The 19900-nt window shown below is 34.8% G+C and overlaps 1 protein-coding gene across 1 annotated transcript in view; it reads left to right on the forward strand.

The window, feature by feature from the left end:
* The window catches only part of Lrpprc (leucine rich pentatricopeptide repeat containing), a 107284-nt gene that overhangs the window by 30171 nt on the left and 57213 nt on the right, over nt 1–19900 (forward strand). Inside the window, exons 13-14 of the mRNA XM_046425040.2 lie at nt 404–497; nt 3465–3531. Coding sequence (XP_046280996.1) covers nt 404–497; nt 3465–3531 — 161 coding nt within the window. The remainder of the gene's footprint in view (nt 1–403; nt 498–3464; nt 3532–19900) is intronic.

The following is a 19900-nucleotide window of genomic DNA, read 5'->3' on the forward strand; positions in this document are numbered from 1 at the left end:
CCAGGCTGCTAGGTTTACAGGTGTATGCCACCATGCCCAGCTAAATATGTTTAATCTTTATGTCATGATATGTCCCAAAATATCATTTAGTTCTATGCATTGAATTTTTGTTTTGTCCTGAGTGAGAGAATATTAGTTTTCAATAATAAAGTCTTCCTAGAAAGAAGACTCTATGTGTAACTGATATTTAAGTTAAGCATTCAATTTAAAATGTTGGAACTCTACTACAGAACTTTTGCTAAAATTCATTTGTTCTCTATATTGTTCTACAAGATCATTTTTAAAAGCTATATTATCAGAATATGGTGATAAAAAGCGATATTCAGAATGTAGGAAATTTGAATGATGTATTAAAATATTGTTAACTGAGGCATATTATTGCTGATACATGCTTTATCCCTAGAAAAATGAATGTCTACCTGAAAGTAGTACGTTTTCTCAAGCTGAATTGAAAAGTGAAGCTGTAAATGGGAACTTGGACTACATTTTATCATTTTGTAAGTATGCAACATTAGCAGTAAATTTGACAGGTATCAATTTTAGTTACAGTTGAGGGCATGCAGGTAGCTCATGCAGTGCAAGCAAGAAAGCTTTTATATTAAAGTCAGACTGATAAATCAGTTTGTGATTGAACTTGTGAATAATTTGGAATTAATTTTTAAAGTTGGAAGGAGCTTGGAGATGGTATTAGAGTGGAGGTTAGACTGGGAACCCTTAAGACTCAGGTCCTACTTTTAATTCAGCAGCTGGTATGTGACCTAGAAGTTGTCAACCTGTCTTTGCTTTACTTTCCTTAAATTGGGATGGTACTACTTATCTACTCTATGGGGGCTGTTGGGAAAATCAGTTGAGACAGTTTCTGAAAGTATTTTTCACATTTGCATCTATCATGATCTTTAAGTTATGTGAAGATATGTCCTAGGTTTTCTTAACAAAAACACTGCAGATGTTTACTGTACATTTAAAACTGCTAGGATGCTTTACTGCTCATCACTTCTTAATAAAATTGCCTCAAATGATAGATGGAGAAAGGCACAGTGAGGTTACATGAATTGCCCGAGGTAGTAGTAGTGCTTTGAGTCAAAAGCAAGATTTTCTGACTTTAACTATTTTTTCCCCATACCATATTTTATTTTTATTAATTTAAAAAAAAACTTACCTTAATTTCTTCATTTTTAAACATATCCATGATGTTACTAGACATATTTCAGAACTTGTGGAAAATAACATCATTTAAAACCAACACACAAACAGTAATTTCTTGCTCCTACGAGCTAGATTTGATTAATGTATATTCAAATTGTATAGGTGGAAGCTTTTTAGAAACCAGATTATTAGGTATATATGAGCTGTGTATGTGTCATTTAAAATAGTTCATTACTGCTAAAATAAAATAAAATAAAAAGTTTATTAATGAACAGTAGTTAATAGTATAAGGGAAAGGCAACATGTCCAGTTGTCATGTTTTCATTTTCCAACGTTACAATTATCTTCAAATAGTACAAGCCTATTTCTTTATATCAGATAGTTAAAGTAATAGTTATTTGAGTCAAAGGTTGTGTAATACTTGCTGCTATGTGAGCATATTGATTTTGCCTTCCACTCTATATAATATATAGATTTTTCTATGCTGACAAGATGAAAACAGAGAAACATTAGTGGAGGAATCTAGCTCATAAGGTGCATACTTGAGAGCTGCCTTTTCCTTTTGTCATACCATCATTTCCACTTTATTGTCAGCTTCCTGATTTTTCAGACTTTCTTTGTTGCTAATGAAACTAGATACCTGTGTCAGCAGCCTTCCAGCTTGCTGAGATGTTTCTGACCACCTTTTTAAGGCAAAAAACTTCACAATACTGTATGAAATACTATTTTGAATAGTCTGAAAAAACATTTTTAAGAGGTTGTTTATTAAATTTGAAAAAGAACAATGCCAGCCACTAGAAGGCTAAAGAATATATGAGTTAACTTTTGTAAGTACCCTCCCTTCACCTTGGATTTATAGATCTTTGGATCTATAAATAATTTTCATTGGTTGCTCTATGATATGAACTATTAGTTACTACATCACAAGGAATATCAGATATTAGGTAGGATAGATGGATTTTCTTGATCAAGTTTGTGGGAGATTAGGATATATCTTCCCTTTCGTATCTATAGGAATATAGGAATGGCAAATTAATTTGATCAAGCAAAATTAAAGGTTACTGAGAGGCCTGTGGTTGTATCCACTTTAAAATTCCTTGAGTACCTAAGTACAGCTCATTTTAAAGATTTTTAGATTTTCAAATGCTATGAAACCATAGCCATAGAGTTTTTGTTCAAGGGATATAATAGTTGATCTGGGATGGTTTTATTTATATGTAAGTGAGTCAAAATAAATTTTTAAAATTACTGTTTCTTCCCATGAGTTTTTTAAAAAATTAAATCAGATAATACTAAGAGTCACATAAACAATATTTATTATCTCCAGAATTTGTCTTTACTTTGAATTCTTCTTTCATTCCACTAACTTTGAATTATTTAGAAGCCACATTACGTTTATAGAAAATTATTAAATCAGTTACTTAAAACATGATAGTATAATTGCAGGGAAAAATAATTCAGGAGAGCCAATAGTGATTTCTTGCTAGTTATGGCAAAAGTTGTATGAAGAATTAGTACAGGGCCTAATTCTAAGCAAATCAGGCTTATGATGTCAGCATTGAGATGAATTATTGACTGTTAAATGCCAAATGGAGTAGTATAGCAAATAAATGCTCAGAAAGGTGAAAATCAGTATAAATCAATTACATAATAGAGGTAAAGACCTATTTTTTTATGACTCTTGTATCAGTGCAGTTATTAATCATGGAAGAAAATGGAATGAGAAGTATGAATGGTTCAAGAGAACCCAACATTACTCTGAAAAGAACTTGACCTTTTTCTGTTTAAAGGACAAAAGTCATTTCAGTCTCTTTCCATAGTGTGACAGTATCCAGTAACATTCAGCCTCAGATGTGTGTCAGAGTGATTTGAGAATGCTTATACATTAGTAATTACCATTTATGCAAAGGAATAGTTATAAATTCATTAATTGTACATACTTATGAAAATGAAATAAGATGCTTTAAAAATAGTTTATATTGCACATATTTGTTACCATATTATCTAAATAATTTGATATAAAAACACTTAAAAATTTTTTAAATAAAATTTCCCAATTGAAAGTAAAAGTATTGTAATCCCAGCTACTCAGGAGGCTAAGGCAAGTAGATTGAAAGTTCAAAGACAGCCCTGGAAACTTAGCAAGAATCCGTCTCAAAATAAAAAATAAAAAGGGCTGGGGATTTCAATAGTAGAACATCCCTGGGATCAATCCCCAATATCTCTCACACATGCGCGTGCACAAGTTGGTAACTCATGGTATTTTTATTGTTTTGTTTTTTGATCTGAGATTTATTGATGATTATTTTCTTTTGCAGTGGAATCAAATACAGAGCCTTTTTCATTTAATTCTTTGAGAGGTAGCCTGATTCTAGGCTTTAGGAGGTAAGATGATCAACTTAAATGTTCTTTGTCTGAGTATGTACTTATGTCTCTTGTTCTTTTGATCTATTGAATGAAGAAAGATCTTACTATCTGAAACAACCTATCTGCTCTATTCTTCAAGTAGTTGAATTGAGTTTAGGCAGTCTCTTATATCATTTTTTTTTTTTTTTATGGACACAATATCTTTTTTTATTTATTTTTTATGTGGTGCTGAGGATTGCGAGGCAAGTGCTCTACTGCTGAGCTATAACCCCAGCCCCTTATATCATGTTTTTCAAGGAATAGAGCTTTGGTGAAAAATCCCGTTTCCAGAAAATGCTAGTTGGAAAAGGCAAGTTGAAGTTATAGCGAATTTGCATGGATATTCGGTTTATTATTTAATTACAAGGTGACTTTTATTCAGTGTGGTCTATGTATTCAAATAATGTTAATGATCTTTCCCTTCCATATTGGTTTATTTTCTGTTATTTTAATGAGATACCTGAAGCAGGCTAACTTTATAAAGGAAAGTTTATTTAGCTCATAGTTCTGGAGATTCAAAGGCATAATAATGCTGGATTTGGTTCAGCTCTTTGGTGAGGCTTCTCTTGGCTGTGAACATCATGGAAGATTATGTCATCATGGGAGTGAGTATAGGAGGGAAGGCACTTCACACACAGGAAGACAGCAATTCTGCTATTGGCTTCCCTCATTTAACTTGCTCTGGCAAGAGCTCTAAAGAGAGAGCTATAATCTCTTCAGAGGGCATGTCCCTAGTTACATAAGGACCTCTCATTAGCCTTACCTCTTAATATTGCCATACTATTGACCAAGCTTCCAACACATGAACCTTTGGGGGCTAAATACAAACCTTATCCAAACTATAGCACCTTCCAATTTTGTTGTTTGTAAAGAACAGTAAATGAATCACCTACATACCTTTTATCTAGATTCACAAATTATTGATCTTATGCCACATTTACTTGCTTTTTCTCTCAGATGGTCTTATTCTACACACATACCCACACACACACAAAAAAAAATTTTCTTTTTTGCCAGACTACAATGTTAATGGATCTCTCAGCAAACATCCCTTAAGAATAAGGTATAATCTATACAATAATATCAGTATCCTAAAATATTAGCATTTCTATATCATCATCTAATATGCATGGTCCATGTTCGGATTTTCCCCGTTTTAAAAATTGCTTTTATAGGTATTTTACTTTTAGACTGAGGATTCAGTTACATTCATGCATTTTATTTGGTTGCAGTTTCTTTTTATTCTCTAAATCCAGAATAATTCCCTTGTTCCCCTCCTGCCCCTTTAATGACACTAACCTATTTTTGAAGAGCCTAGGCTAGCTACCCTCTCTCATATTTTCTATTTGTTTTGTTTGATATTTTTTTCTTCTCATGATGAGACTCAGATTAAACATTTTTATCAAGACTGCATAGGTTATGGGTACTTCTCATTGTATCACCTCAGGGAATGTAATATCAGGTATCCATTGATGCCATCAACTAAGTTGGATCATTTTGGTGTGTTAGTTTTTTTTATCCCTATATCAAAATATCTGAGATAATTAACTCAAAAAGAAAAAGGTTTATTTTGGCTTATGGTTGTGGAGGTTGCAGTCCATAATTGATTGTCCCATTGCTTTGGGCATATGGCAAAAGCACTACATCATGATGGGAGTGTGTGGTAGAGCAAAACCACTTACCTCATGACCGGAAAGCAAAATGGAAAGAGGAAGGGGCTGAAATCCCATAGTGCACTTTGAGGGCATGCTCCATTAAGGGCATTCCTCCAGTGACCTCAGAACTTCCCACCAAGCTCCTCCTTCTAAAGATTCTACCACCTCCCAGAAGCACCACTGTGGGGATCAGTGGTACCTTTGACATATGGCCTTTGGGGTGCACTCAAGGTTGTAGCACTTGGTTAATGTGATAATCGCCACATCTGCCCCTCATAAAGGAACATCATCCCCTTTGTAATTACTAAGAAATCTGTGGGGTATTACTTGGGGACAGTGTATCCTCATTGAATCAGTTGTCAACTTTGGTGGTTGCTGAAAGGATGAATTTCTAATTTTGTCTTTCATTCTGTATTTATAATGTTAATGACTTTTGACCTCCATAGTAGTCAAGAGGTCAAACAAGTAGTTGAGATTCTGTGTTGCTGCTCTTTCTTTAGTCAAAGCAGTTCTACTCTTTTCAGTGATAGTCTTATGTTTACAAAAAGGATAAGGTCTATGCCTTTAAAATTAAATTTTGAAAAGTATAGAATTATAATCAAGTGAATAAATGCTAGCAGAGCCATATTTCTTTTAAAAAGTTCATAATGTATTATGAAATAAGATGTAATAAAAATTTCATACAACTTTCCTTGAAGACTTGAAAGAGTTTTTCACTTCTATGTCCTGGATGGGTATTTCTTTTAACTTTATTAACCTTATACTTTTAAGTCAGTTTGAATGGCATTTATTTTAATTCACAGATCTTAGACTTCTCAAAGTACTTATATTATAAGTTGACCCAGTGTGATGGACAAAAAGCCAAAACCTGAATAGTATATTTTGTTGTTTACCTAGGTCAGTCATTGAGGTTTTAGTGGCCTGCGCATTAAAATCCATACACCTACCTGCTCCTGTAGTAAATATTTTTGGTTGCTGTATCTTCCCTTATTCTACTGTTTAACAGTATCATGTCTGTCCTGTAATTGTGTGTGTCTGTGCGTGCTTTTACTATCACCTTGATAACCTGAAGTATACTTAACCTTCAGTAGCCTGCGCACACTTAAAATTTTGCTGCTTCTCATTGTATGCTGAGAATTAGGCAACCTAAGTCATTGTAAGGTGGAGTAATTAAAGGTTCTGAATAGGACATAAATATCTTTTTTTTTTTTTTAGATTTTGTGACAGATTTTTGTGGCATCTATTTGGATTACGCTTTACGCTGAAGAAAGTAGGCTAATGTGTGGTGTGGAGCCTACTTAGAGAAGACATTTCAACCTCAGACACTGTCTTTTTCATCTCTAGACATTCATTTTGGATTTTTTAATGTCTTTCATGACTCTAACATGTTCAGGCTTTTTCTTCTTGAATATAATAATATTAATGATAAATGTTTTGATGTCCTTGTCTATGAATTCTGTTACCTGAGTCTTTTCTGGATCTATTTCATTTGATTAATTTTCCCTCATTATTGATTGCAGGTCATACTTTTCTGTTTTGTATTTTTTATTGGATGCCAAACATTGTTAATTTCACACTGGTGGATACTGGATTTTCTTATATCCCTTTAAAATTTTTTGAGCTTTGTTCTTAGTTAAGTTGCTTGGAAACAGTTCTGTTGCTTGCTTTTATGCTTTGTTAGGCAGGACCAGAACAGCCTTTTTGGTCTAGGATTATTCCCATTAAACTGGTGTGAGGCAATATCCTGGGTATTCTTCCTGATGGGCTGTTTATATTGAGGTTATTGGGAATGTGAACTATTCTGAGAGCTTTGTGTGAAATCTGGAAATCATTCTGGCGCTCTCACTGGGAGTGTGTGAATGCGTCAGAGGTAGTTAACTAGGCTTGAGTGTTTCCTCCCACAAATGTGCATATAAGTTCTCAGCTAAAGAATAAGGCAGCTTTTTCCAGATTTCCAGAGGATGCTCTGTTCAGGTTGACCTCTCTGAGGTTCTCTAACCCATGAGTTCTGACTGTCTTGACTTCTGGATTCTCATCTCAGGAAATCCATTGGATTCTGTGTTTTTTCTTATTGAATTGGGGCCTAGAAACTTCCCAGACAAAGAGCTGGGGTAGTTTTGGCATTTACCATGCATGTTTCTCTTCCTTCAGATGTCACTTTTTCCTCTGCCTGTTGTCCAATGTCTGAAACCATTGTTTCTGGCTTTGTACTTGTTTGAGGTAGGAGACAAATGTATTCCCTGCTGTATCGCATCATTGCAGAGAAGTGGAGATGACATGACAGAAATCTCCAAGATCACCATCATGTATAGTGATTCCGTAGGGTAGGTGTGCCCACAGGATTCACCAAATACTCAGCTTATAGTCATACTCGTTTTTGAGATTTATTATAGGACACAAAGCAGAATCAACAAGGGAAAAGACACATGGGGCAAAGACTAAAAAGAAACTAGATACAAGCTTCCAAGATTCCTCTCCCAGTGGAGTCACTTAGGACATGCTTAATTCTTCCAGCAATAAGTTGTTTTAACATATATGAAATGTCTATGAGGGAAGCTTATCCGAGCCTAGAAATCCCAGGTTTTTATTGGGCCATTAAGTACCTCCACTTAGCATATACCAAAATTCCAGACTTCTGGAAGGAAAGTAGGTGTTCAGTCTAAACAAGTCAGGCACAGTAGCCACTCTTTACTACTTAGTGAATGGTGGGGAAGTCTCCTGGAATCTAAGTTCCCATATGCCAGCCAAAGGCCAGTCCTGCAAATAGACCTTTCTACTGAGAGCAGTTTTGAACCTGTAATATTTAGTCATTTCTGCACAGATGTTAGAACTCAACTAGGACTTTGGCAGTGGAAATAATAAGGGGATGTATAAGAAACTGTGGAAGTTAAGTTTATAGGCCATGACGACTCGGTGGATATTAGAAGTTGTTGATAAGGAAAAAATTAACCAGGATGGAGAAGGAGGAGTAGCTTACTTTGGCTGTATCAGTTTGGGGATAACCTTATGTTTTCTATATAATGCTATTTGGTGGAGATGAGAATTGGATTTGGGTATCACCAGTGAGGGAGTGATTGAAGGCATTGAGGGAAACAGGGTGGAACAGTGATTCTTTTTTTTTTTTTAGAGAGAGAGAGAATTTTTAATATTTATTTTTTAGTTTTGGGCGGACACAACATCTTTGTTTGTATGTGGTGCTGAGGATGCCAGGCGAGCATGCTACCGCTTGAGCCACATCCCCAGCCCAAGGAACAGTGATTCTTAAATCCAAAAGGGTTCTTGAAGTATTCCCTTGCCCCTATAAAAGCCTTTGTTGTAGAAACCAAAGTAAAACAAACAAAGAAAAATTAATTATTCTTCCGTATTTGTCTCTGTAAACAGGCATCTAGAGAAAATATTGAGGTTTTATGTTTTTTATAAAAACAAAAGTGGTATTACACTTTATATATTACTCTTCAATCTTCATTTAATGCCTGCAGAAGATACATAGTATACCCCAGTAAAATTATACTGTTGTTTTTCAATAATTTCCCTATTGATGGACTCATACTGTTTTTAATTTTTACCATTGCCAAAAAAAACCCAAAGTGCTGCAGTAGATATTAAGTGCACATATCTGTTTGTGTTTGTGTATGTGTTTCTATATGCACATATTTTTTTCCCCCTTAATGGCTAGAATTTTAAAAAGAAACTTTCATTGGGTATGATGGTGTATGACTATAATCCCAGCAACTTGGGAGACTGAGGCTGGAGGATTGAGAGTTCGAAGCCAGCCTCAGCAACTTATTGAAACTGTGTTTCAAAACAAAAAAAAATAAAAAGACCTGAGTATGTAACTCAGTGGTAAAACATTAGTAGGATAAATCCCCAGTACTCCCCAAAGAGAGAGAGAGAAAGAAACCGACTTTCTATTTCAAAGGATATACATAGTCTTTTTTAGTTACTGACATATTACTTTAAAAAGAAATTGTATTAGATTATATTAGCAATTTCACTGCAGAATATGAGAGTACCCATTTCCCTGCATCCTTGGAGGTACTGAACATTATATTGCTTTTTAATTTTGACCTAACTGATGTATGAGAAATGATATCTTATTGTATATCGTCTTAACTGTTAAGCAGAGTTGAAACATGTTATCTGTTTACTGGCCATGTGGATTTCCTCTTCTTGAAATACTATAAAAATCCTTTGTCTAAATTTTCTACTAGGTCATATGCTTTTTCTTACCAGTTTGTAAGATACTGTGTATTAGGGATGTTTATCCTGTATCATGGGTGAAATAAGTGATTTTGAAGTTTTTTGTTTGTATGTTTGTTTCTGTGTTTTTTTTTTTTGATCGTTTTGTAGAGAGTTGGGAGGGAACGCTATGATAAAATCCAGGGTAACTGGAAGGAGCCAGTGAAGAAAGGAAATTTTAATTACAGAAATTTTACAAAAGGAAATTGTAGTTAGTGTTGTAAACTACAGAGATGTAGGAGAGGGCTAAAGAAAGAGGGTGTTCACTTTAGAATTTTGAAAAGATTATTATCTTTTATTTTAGAAAAGATTTTTATCTGATTATCTTCAAGAAAAGAGTTTTTAATAGCATTATAGGGGAGAAGGGGAGACTGGAAGCTGTGAGAATCTTGGTGTTTTAAAGTCATTGAATTAAATACTACATTGCTGAATTTATCTGTTCTTTGAGATTATTTTTATTTGAATAGATATGTTGAAAATATTGGAAAATAGATTACTTTATTTGTAAACCGCACCAAGCTAAGTGCTTTGCTTCTATCATTTAAATCCTCTTTTGGTTATTTCCCTATTTGTTAGCATCTTAAATGCTTACTTGATTCTTGGCAAATAGCCACATATTAATAAAAATTTAAATATATTTAACAAAAGGCCTGCTTAGTGTTTGAGCAGTTGCAAATCCTTCTTTGTTCTTGCCATAATCTTAGTGAAAATAAGTTTAATTAATCCCTTCTAGAAATAAATATGTAGGCTCTAAAACTTTATTTTGTTAAGCAGTTTTTCTTATAGTAAAATTTTAGGTTATGGTGAGTTGGCATTATTCATAATAATATGTACATAATTGGAAGCATTTATGACATGAGGTGATTTCTTTATTTCCCTTCCAACCCCAAAACTACAAAAAATTCAAAACATAACTGATGTAATTAGAATCCTTTATCTTAGAATTAATGTAGCCAAGCCATTCTTTCATGTGATGTCAAATCAAATGTTATATATTTTTATAAATCCCTTCACCAGTACATTCAGTGCAGTCATTGTTACAGTCACCTGTTGTGTTTGTCAGGGTTCCATTATATTCCCATTATACACTTAAGAATTGCCTAGGTGACTGGGAAAAAATTCAGCACAGAGTGGCAGTGAATCCCAGGTCAACTGTGTCATTGCCAATAGGGTCCATGTTAAGTTACCTGTAACTCTTAGGCTCATGAGCACATAAGAGATTGAACAAAAGAGGGGCTGGGGTTGTGGCTCAGTGGTAGAGCTTTTGCCTAGCATGCATGAGGCACTGGGTTCGATCCTCAGCACCAAGTAAAAATAAATATTAAAAAAGAGAGGTAGATTAATTCACCAAAAGTGATTCCGTGCCAAAAATAAGTTAATCAAAAGTTACCCATAACTTACATGGATGTAATTAGAATTGGAATGCAATGTTTAGAGTATTATCTGCCTTTTAATAAGACCTGCCTAGTAGTTCAGTGCCACGAGGACAGTAGTTAGTGTCTAGCAATCTGCAGCCTGATTTGCTTCAGGTTTATATTTTAGGCTATCCCATAATATTTATGGAAACATGCTTTTCTTTATATCTTTTGAGAGTAGTTTAAGTGGAAAGCTGGTATTTCTGTGTATTGATAAGCTCAGGAAATGGTAATTAAAGATCAGTCAAGTGTAATACCTTTCTGGAGTTTTCCATTTTATAAGTTATCTTTTAGCATACATAGGCAAAGTCATCAGTCAAAAACTATTCAAATTTAATATTGCTTAGAGTGAGGTTATTCAAGATTACTAGGGAATTTTTTCTTTTAAACCTTTTTTTCAAAAAAATCAGTCTATATATCAGGGCATTTTAAAGAGTGTTTAGATCTGACTGATAAGTTAGTGAATTCTCATGTCAAATGCTAGAACTTGAAATTTTAAAATAAATACAGTTTTTCATTCCTCCTAACAATCACACTAGTTTAACAAAGTTCAAATGGAAAAGTGTGCAGTTTCAACAGCTAAAGTATTAAGTCTCTTCTAAGAGACAAATTGACTCTGAGGCTAGTTTAAAACTTGGTTGTGAAGATAACATATCTAAAAGACAAGTATTTCAGAATTAACCTGGGGATATATCAGTCTTTAGTGCATAGAAAAAGAGTCGTGTGGTAGAAATTTTCTGACCTGAAGGCAATAGCCTGAACTTGGTAAGTGGGGGACAGTACCAAGTACTGCTACCTTCCATATATTGATTGAAAACCAGGTTTCTGATTCTAAAACTTGTAGGATCAGACATTAGCTCCACTGAAGTGCTCAGGTTTCCTGGCAGCTAGGTGCTGTGGTGCATGCCTACAATCCCAGCGGCACAGGAGGATCGAGAGTTCAAAGCCAGCTTCAACAATGGGGAGGCACTAAGCAACTCAGTGAGACCCTGTCTCTAAATAAAATACAAAATTTGGCTAGGGATGTGGCTTAGTGGTTGAGTGCCCCTGAGTTCAATATCTGGTAGCCCCACCGCAAAAAATAAAAAAATAAAAAAATAAAAACTTTACTGCCAGATTTTAAGGTACTCTTTTTTTTTAAAAAAAAATCCTCCAGCAAGTTTTAATGAATGGTACTTCTTACATAATGTGTTATACTAGCTCAGATTAAAGATTTTCTAATAATCATTTCTGATAAAAAAATTTCTTCCTTTCATAGCACCTGAAGGCCCACTCTGAGGTGAGAGAAGCCTGGGCTCTGAGTTTCTTGGAGAAAATCAATAAGTTGACATGTTCTCTCTTTACAAAGAGATGGGACAGGGAGAGCTAGTTCTAGCCCCAAAGGAAGAGGGCTGAGCCAAACCCACAGCCCTAGTCTCTGTTTTCTATATGTACAGTGGAAAGAAAAATATCTTAGTTTGTATGATATTTTGTTGATGCTTTTTTTTTTTATTAGTAGTTCCTTTATGTTTCTCTAAAATAGTTTTAGAAAGTTATAAAAAGGTTATTTGCAAATATTCTCATTTTTGAACTGTTTGGGAGTGTTAGCATCATTGTGTGAAAGTTAGAAAAGTACTATCAGATTTACCCAGATGCTTTAGTAGTAGTCCATGGTAGGGCTAGAATGTTGATGTTTCTTCATGATTTTCTTTCAAATCCTGTTATTCCACTAAAAAGACTCCCTGAAAAGCTGAAATTGGCCTTGAACAGAAATGCTGTTAACATTTTACTTCAGACTTGTTCTTCAGAAAGGGGTAAATTAAATTAAGTGTACAGAAATCATGTCTTTTGTCAACTTATATAAACTTCTTGTTGTGGGCAGAGGGGCTAGCAAAATTTGTTAATTTATCACAAAACAAATGCCAAGGTTCATAGCCAAATTACCTGAGCTCAGGACATCTCTACTGTTTTATTAGTTGTAAGACCTTGGAAATCTTACTTTTTACTTTTTTATTGTGAATTATGTTGTACATTCAGAGGAGTATGTAAAGCTGAAATGTACATTAGGGAAAAGAAAGCAAATGCCTGTTACCACTGAGATTAGGAAATAGAATGTCAGTGGTACTTTAAAAGCCTCAGTGTGCCACTCCTCAGTCCCATGAGGCTTTCCCTGGTGATCCCTGCTGCCCTGTCTTGAGTGGAATTGTTATGAGGCAGACCGCTCAGAAAACACATCAAATCCCAGCTTTGTCCAAATTGGAGAATCTTTTTTATTAGCCAGCTGGTGATTGCTCCCTGTAGGACCCAAACTGTCTCTGCAAGTAACAGACCCTAGCCTGAGCATTTCAAGGTATTTAAAGGCAAAAAACACATCCAGGTTGACATAGCTGCAGGCAAACGGGTACAGAAGCTGAATTGAGCAGTTAGAAAGACAATACAATACCCAGAAACATATTTTCATTCTGGGTACATTCGGTGTTTCCCACGGGACTTTCCATAATCATAAGAAGAAGGGAAATAGGTCAAAATGATCCTTGTTGGGTACGAGTTAAAGAATGGTAGACAATCTCTGATAGGGTACATTGTCCAAGAAAAATGGGAACCAAAGAGAGAACAATTTTACATTGTATAAGATTTGCCATTTTGTGTGGCCAAACGTGTTATGCTAAGCAACTATTAATAGGTACACAAATGTGTTATGCTAAGCAACTATTAATAGGTACAGAGGCCAGGTGTTCCCATGGGAGAGGATTTTTTATATGACATGGAGTCTCAGAGTAAAATGAAGTCTGTTTGGTCATTGCCCATATAGCCTGGCCCATAACAGGATCATTCTCTTGCTTTTCAGTATAATTGTGCCACTATTATATATCCCCAAATAATATATGATTAATTGTGATTTGATTAATTGTGAGAAACCAAGAAGTAAAGGGAAACCTGGCAATAAGAAGTAACACTGCTGTTATTAGAAAGTCTTCCAGAAGGTAATCTGAACAGAATCTTTGGATTAGGGTCTGACTTCAGTATTTCTAAAAGTTTACAAAAGCCCCTCTCAGGGAAGACAGTGGGGAAGGTATGGGTGAGTTTTGAGAAGCGTGGAGTTCCTTGTGTTCAGGAAGTTTGTGGCCATACTAGACATCTAGCAGAAATATTTATTCCTCAAGTGTGTGCTATATCAAGCTCATTGTGGCCTTTTTTGGAAGTAGGTTAGAGTAAAACACTTCCCTGGGAGAAATGAATGCCTTTAGCTGATCTACACAACAAAGCAAAAAGGGGAAAGGAAGTATTTTATCAGTACATAGTCAAAACAGTATCTCAGGCTTAAAAAGAAATGTGGTTATCTTATGTGGCCCACAATCTGTACCTCTAGTTATCTTTTTACCTGGGTGCTTCCTTCACTTTGACCCAGGAGATTCTCTTTGTTTTGGTGCAGGTTGAATCTTTACTTTCCGTGTCTTAGACTTGTCTTTTGTGAGGAACAGGGTGTGGGTTACTCTCCTTTGAGTGGAGGACATCTTTTGGGAGCTCCTTGAGAAAAGCATATGTAGGGTAAGTGTTTTGAGATCGTTAATGTCTGTATTGTAGCCTCAGACATGGTTGATAATTTGCCTGCGTATAGAATTCTAGGTTGGAAATAATTTGCCTTTAGAGTTTTTTAGGCATTGGTCCACTATCATCTGTCTTTACAGTATTGAGATTTATTTTTGTAGAATTTCCTCTGGAAGTTTAGAATCTTTCCCTTAGTACTAGTATTTTTACATTTGACAATTAAGGAATTTATATCCGTTTTAATTTTTATCTCTGGAAATTTGAGGACTCTTCACTTTGTAATTAGTTGTTCTAGAAATTTCTAGAATCATCTCTGGAATTCTCTAGACTCTTATAGAAGGCTTTTTTTCCCTCTACCATTCATCTTCTGATATTTCACTATAAAGTCATCTTATATATTTTGTGCTTATTTATTATTATCTGTTGTGCTGGATATACCCAGTGGATGCTTTTAATCCAGACATTTGTATTCTTCAGTTCTTGGTTGTTTTTGTTTGTTTGCTTTGTTTTGTTTTTTAAAATCTTCTCTTTCTGGAACTATTGGACTGGTGCTTTTTCTTGCCTTTTTTCTCTTTGTACCAGGGATTGAACTCAGGGGTACTTGACTACTGAGCCATATCCCCAGCCCTATGTTGTATTTTTTTAATTTAATGACAGGGTCTCTCTGAGTTGCTTAGCGCCTCGCTTTTTCTGAGGCTGGCTTTGAATTCATGATCCTCCTGTCTCAGCCTCCTGAGCCACTGGGATTACAGGTGTACACCACTGCGCTCAGCTTGTGTTGGTTTTAATATTGGTTTGGATTTGTGTGCTTTGGTTTTTATGTTTCAACTTTCTGTGATATTTCTTTTACTTCTTTCATTGAATTTTTCATTTCTGCTCTCATTTTTTATTTCTGAAATCTCTTTTGAAGTCCTTTCCTAAAATAGCATCTTACTGTTTCATAGATAATAAGCTTTTCTTTCTCACAGATTATTGGTGATAGTTTTTTGGATGCCTTTCCTCACCATGCTTATTTTCTCTGTTCTCCAAGTTCTTATTTGTATTTTTCCCCCAAATGTCTTTAGTATATTTGAGTAGGAAATGTAAAAAGTGATGAGAAGCGCTAAGTGTGTTAATGGGGCTTGATGACTTCCCTCCAGGATTAGCTGAGTGACTTGAGATTTTAGTGTTCATGTCATCTTTCCTCTTAGGTTTGGGCATTGTAATGAAATGTCTTCAGGATGTTGTATGAGGGAGAGCCAAGGATTAGCTTTTAGTGCATATTGTTTCTGAACTTGGAATTTTCCAGGGACTTTGTTTTATGCTCTGAAGAAGAATCCTTAGATTTCTGCTGTGGTCAGAGAGGAGCAGAATCCCAATGTGGAGTTGAGGGAGATGACCTAGGAGTTGTCTTGCTTTAATCCTTTCCTTTTGCCTTAGGAATGTAGAACCTGACCCTTTTGAAAATTCCATAGTATAAATTGGTTTCGATCCAGATTTTCTTACTGCTCTCTTGGGAATTAACATTATCTTTACTGCTAAATTGGTTACTACTTTTAATGTATAATATTTATTTCTAGTCATCTGTATCTCCCATTTATTTTATGTGTCATTGAAAGAAAAAAAAAAAAAAGCTCTTTTTATCTAAGTAGGGCATAGGGGCATAGGGAAGGAGAAATTTAAATGCAAACTGCCAATCTGGTATCCCCAGTTAATTCAGAAAACCCCTGGATACATTTTAAAACTAAGTACTTTGTACCTCAGTTCCTTCATCTTTATAGGGGTTCTGATAATTGCCCTTAAAACAGAGATGTTGTGAACAGTAAATAAGTTTAAACAGAAAGTTCTTAAAAGAGTTCTTAATGAGTTTGTGTATGCTGAAAAAAATTAGTGCTTATAAATGTGGATCATGGACTAGGAATGCTGGATAATAGGTAAATCAAGGACAAATAGAATTAAGTATCAGTATGTACTAAATGCTAATCCCTGGCACTTTCCCCCAGATTGTTCACAGTTGGAGACCAGAAAGAAAGCAACTACAAACTAGTCTTGGTTATTAATGACTGTTTAGAGGAGAAGGTACTATCTCTTTCTGTGAAGGTTGGGGAATGGATGGGCCAGAGAAAGATGTACTGAGAAGTTGCTGAGATGAGTACTGAAAGATAAATAAGAATTTGTACAGTGGATAGGAAGGGCATTTCAGGCACAGGCATTAAGACTGAGAGAATAGTGCATCTGTTCTCAACTTAGGAAGCCATGAAATAATGACAAGAAGTAAAGTTAGGATGGTAGCTTTAGGATTCCTCAAAAGGACCTCCTTCTAAATTAAAAGGTTTGGAGCCTGATTCATGGCTTTAAGCCATTGAAAGGCTTACATGATGAAGATAAGATTGACATGTATTCAGAAGGGGAGAAAGGTGCAAGTATGGGTAAATGGGGGAACAGGCAATATTCAGAGATAATTAACTATATGTGAGATTGATTGAGGTGCCTATTGAACTTCCAAGTGAAAATATTTTTTTTAACCTAAGTCTGTTTCATTTTCTGTTATACAGGAATTTAAATAACTATATGCAAGATTATCTTAAAAATGAAAAATGTAATATATGTAGAATCTGGTATAGAGGCTTGCTTTTTTAAATTTTTAAAAATTTTTTTGTAGTTGTAGATGGACAGAATTCCTTTATTTTATTTTTTTATTTTTATGTGGTGCTGAGGATAGAAACCAGTGCCTAACACACGCTAGGCAAGTGCTCTGCCACTGAGCTACAGCCCCAGGAATGCTGGATAATAGGTAAATCAAGGCTTGCTTTTAAGGAGGTAAGAAAGGATAATTTCTAAAGGAGATTAAGTAGTACTAGGGGGAACGAGGAGCACTAGCAAATAGTGGTCAACAACAAGTCTCCATACTCAAAAGTCAAAGAAGAGTAAAAGGTTTTGAATTTTGAATTGAGATTACAGGTAATTTTAGCATGAGTAGTTTCAGTGGATCATGGGCTCAAAAGTGAGATTGCATTGAATTGGGGAAGTTTTTACTATTCTTAGGTAGATTGATTAATTATTCTTTTAAAAAAGCTTGATTTTGAATGATTGTGGATATTTTTGTTTTTGGTTTTTGTTTTAAATGTATTATTCACAATGAAACTGGTAGATATGTGTATAATTTTGAAAGTTTGGGGGCTGGGGATGTGGCTCAAGCGGTAGCGCACTCGCCTGGCATGCGTGTGGCCTGGGTTCGATCCTCAGCACCACATACAAGCAAAGATGTTGTGTCCGCCGAAAACTAAAAAATAAATGTTAAAATTCTCTCTCTCTCTCTCTTAAAAAAAAAAAAAAAGTTTACTTTAAAAAAAAAAGAAAGTTTGTCTGAGCTTTCTGTAGGTACTTCATCCAGATTTGAGAGTAATTTATTATCTTTTAAATTAAAATTTGATAAGAAGTTGGTATTTTGATGAAATAATTGATTAAGGAAGACCAGCTTATGAGAGTTGAGAGTTGGAACAGAAGTGCAATATATATATATATATATATCATATTTATTTATTTATTTATTATTATGGAGTTCAAACATTCATTAAAACAGATCTCTGTACCTATCACTCAGCTTTAACAGTTAAGATTTTGGCAATCTCTTTTATCTATTTATTTCCTTCTTCCCTGCCTTTATTTCCCTTGGACTTTAAAAAATAATTATTGGAACTCTAGTCATTCCACTCATACATCCAGAATATATCTCACAATTTATTTTAAATTAAATAGTTTAACTTCATATTATCATCACTCATGACAAAATTAACAGTATGTGAGAATTCATCAGATTCCCAAAGGGACTCAAGATACAGCAGAGGTGAAGAAGTCTTGCAACAAACACTGTGCATTTGGGGGGCATCAGCTTCTCACTCTAGCAAACTCTTTGATTTTTCCCTACTTTCCCCCTATTTGTTAATTGTAGTAAGCATCCTTAGGTTAAGATTCTTTGGGCTGGAGATAAAATTCAATGGTACTGTGCTTGCTTAGCATTCGGGGCAGGGAATTCCTTAGAATTCAAGCTATTTGTAGCCTTTACTATATCTTACCCTTTGCTGTACAATATTTTATCTTCATAATATCTTGAAGCCTCACTTTTTTTTCTCACTTGTTTGGAAAAAAAAACAACTTACTCTTTTTGGATATAGAAATGATAAGTAGTAAGAGGATTCTGCTCTGTAATTGATGGGTGGCTTAGATGAAAATTCTTTTGTAAGAGTTGAGAGATTATTTTCCAGTACAACCTAGAGATATGATTTTTAGGTCAATTTATCATTCCTTCTCCTAATGGATTTCTCAAAAGATTTTTGTTCCCCAAATCAAAATAAATACTATGTTAAACTCTGCTGATATTTTTTACTTCATAAGCTCTTTTTTTTTTCACTTCTAGATTCTCTTTTTCAAAGTTTTTCTAATGTGTTTCAGAAGAGATGATTATAGGAAGCAGATTCCAGAGGCGCTGTTAAGCTGTTGAGTTAATAAGTAATTTTATATTTTGAAATATAGATTATAGGAACCTGCAAAGACAGGAATTAGAATGCCTGTGTACCCTCGACCCCCTTTCCCCCAGTGTTTATGTCCCACAAAACTAGAACATTATCAAAACTAGGAATTTGACATTGATACAACTTGTGTACATAGTTAGGCATTTTTTCAAATGTATATTTATGTAACCATCACTGTAAAATACAGAATTATTCCATCACCACATATATGGTGCTGCCCCTTAATAATCATTTATCCTCCCCCATCCTTACCCTGTAGCAACCACTGATTTGTTCTCCTAAATGGATTTCTAGTATGTCCTTTGTCTTTTCACTCAGCATAGTGACCCTAAATCTGTCTAAGTTGTTGCACGTACCAGTAGTTCATTCTGAATATCTTTTTAGAATAAAAATAAGTGTTCTGCTAGGTGCAGTGGCACATGCCTGTAATCCCAGCGGCTCTGGAGACTGAGGCAGGAGGATTGTGAGTTAAAAGCCAGTCACAGCAACTTAGTAGGCACTAAACAACTCACTCTGTATCTAAATAAAATACAAAATAAGGCTGGGATGTGGCTCAGTGGTCAAGTGCCCCGAGTTCAGTCTCCAGCACCATAAATAAATAAATAAATAAATGTTCTGTTAACTCACTATATCAAAATTAGATCCACCCCAAATTGCACCTAACTTCAAGTCTAAAAAGGCCTATGCTTTTTTGTTGTGTGTGTTTATATTATAAAATTGCCATGAACATGTAATTAGTTTTTTTAAAGTTTGCATTAAACATAAAAAAGACTCCAGACATCAAGGGTACAAAGCTTAGAAATGATGTAAGACTAGTGTTTGTTGTTTTATAATGTTTTTTTCATTTAAGTAGGCAAAATTTGTGTCAACCATTTTTTATAACTTTCTTTGAAATAATTTGAAATTTTCAGGCATAGTACAGGGATCTCATCTATGCTACATTCACCAACTTCTAGTATTTTGACACATTAACATTATTTACTGCCTCCATCTGTGTACC

The sequence above is a fragment of the Marmota monax genome, unplaced genomic scaffold (genome assembly GCF_021218885.2).
Source record: "Marmota monax isolate L192 unplaced genomic scaffold, Marmota_monax_Labrador192_F-V1.1 WCK01_AAM20220418_F8-fsc00015, whole genome shotgun sequence".
NCBI classification, from domain to species: domain Eukaryota; kingdom Metazoa; phylum Chordata; class Mammalia; order Rodentia; family Sciuridae; genus Marmota; species Marmota monax.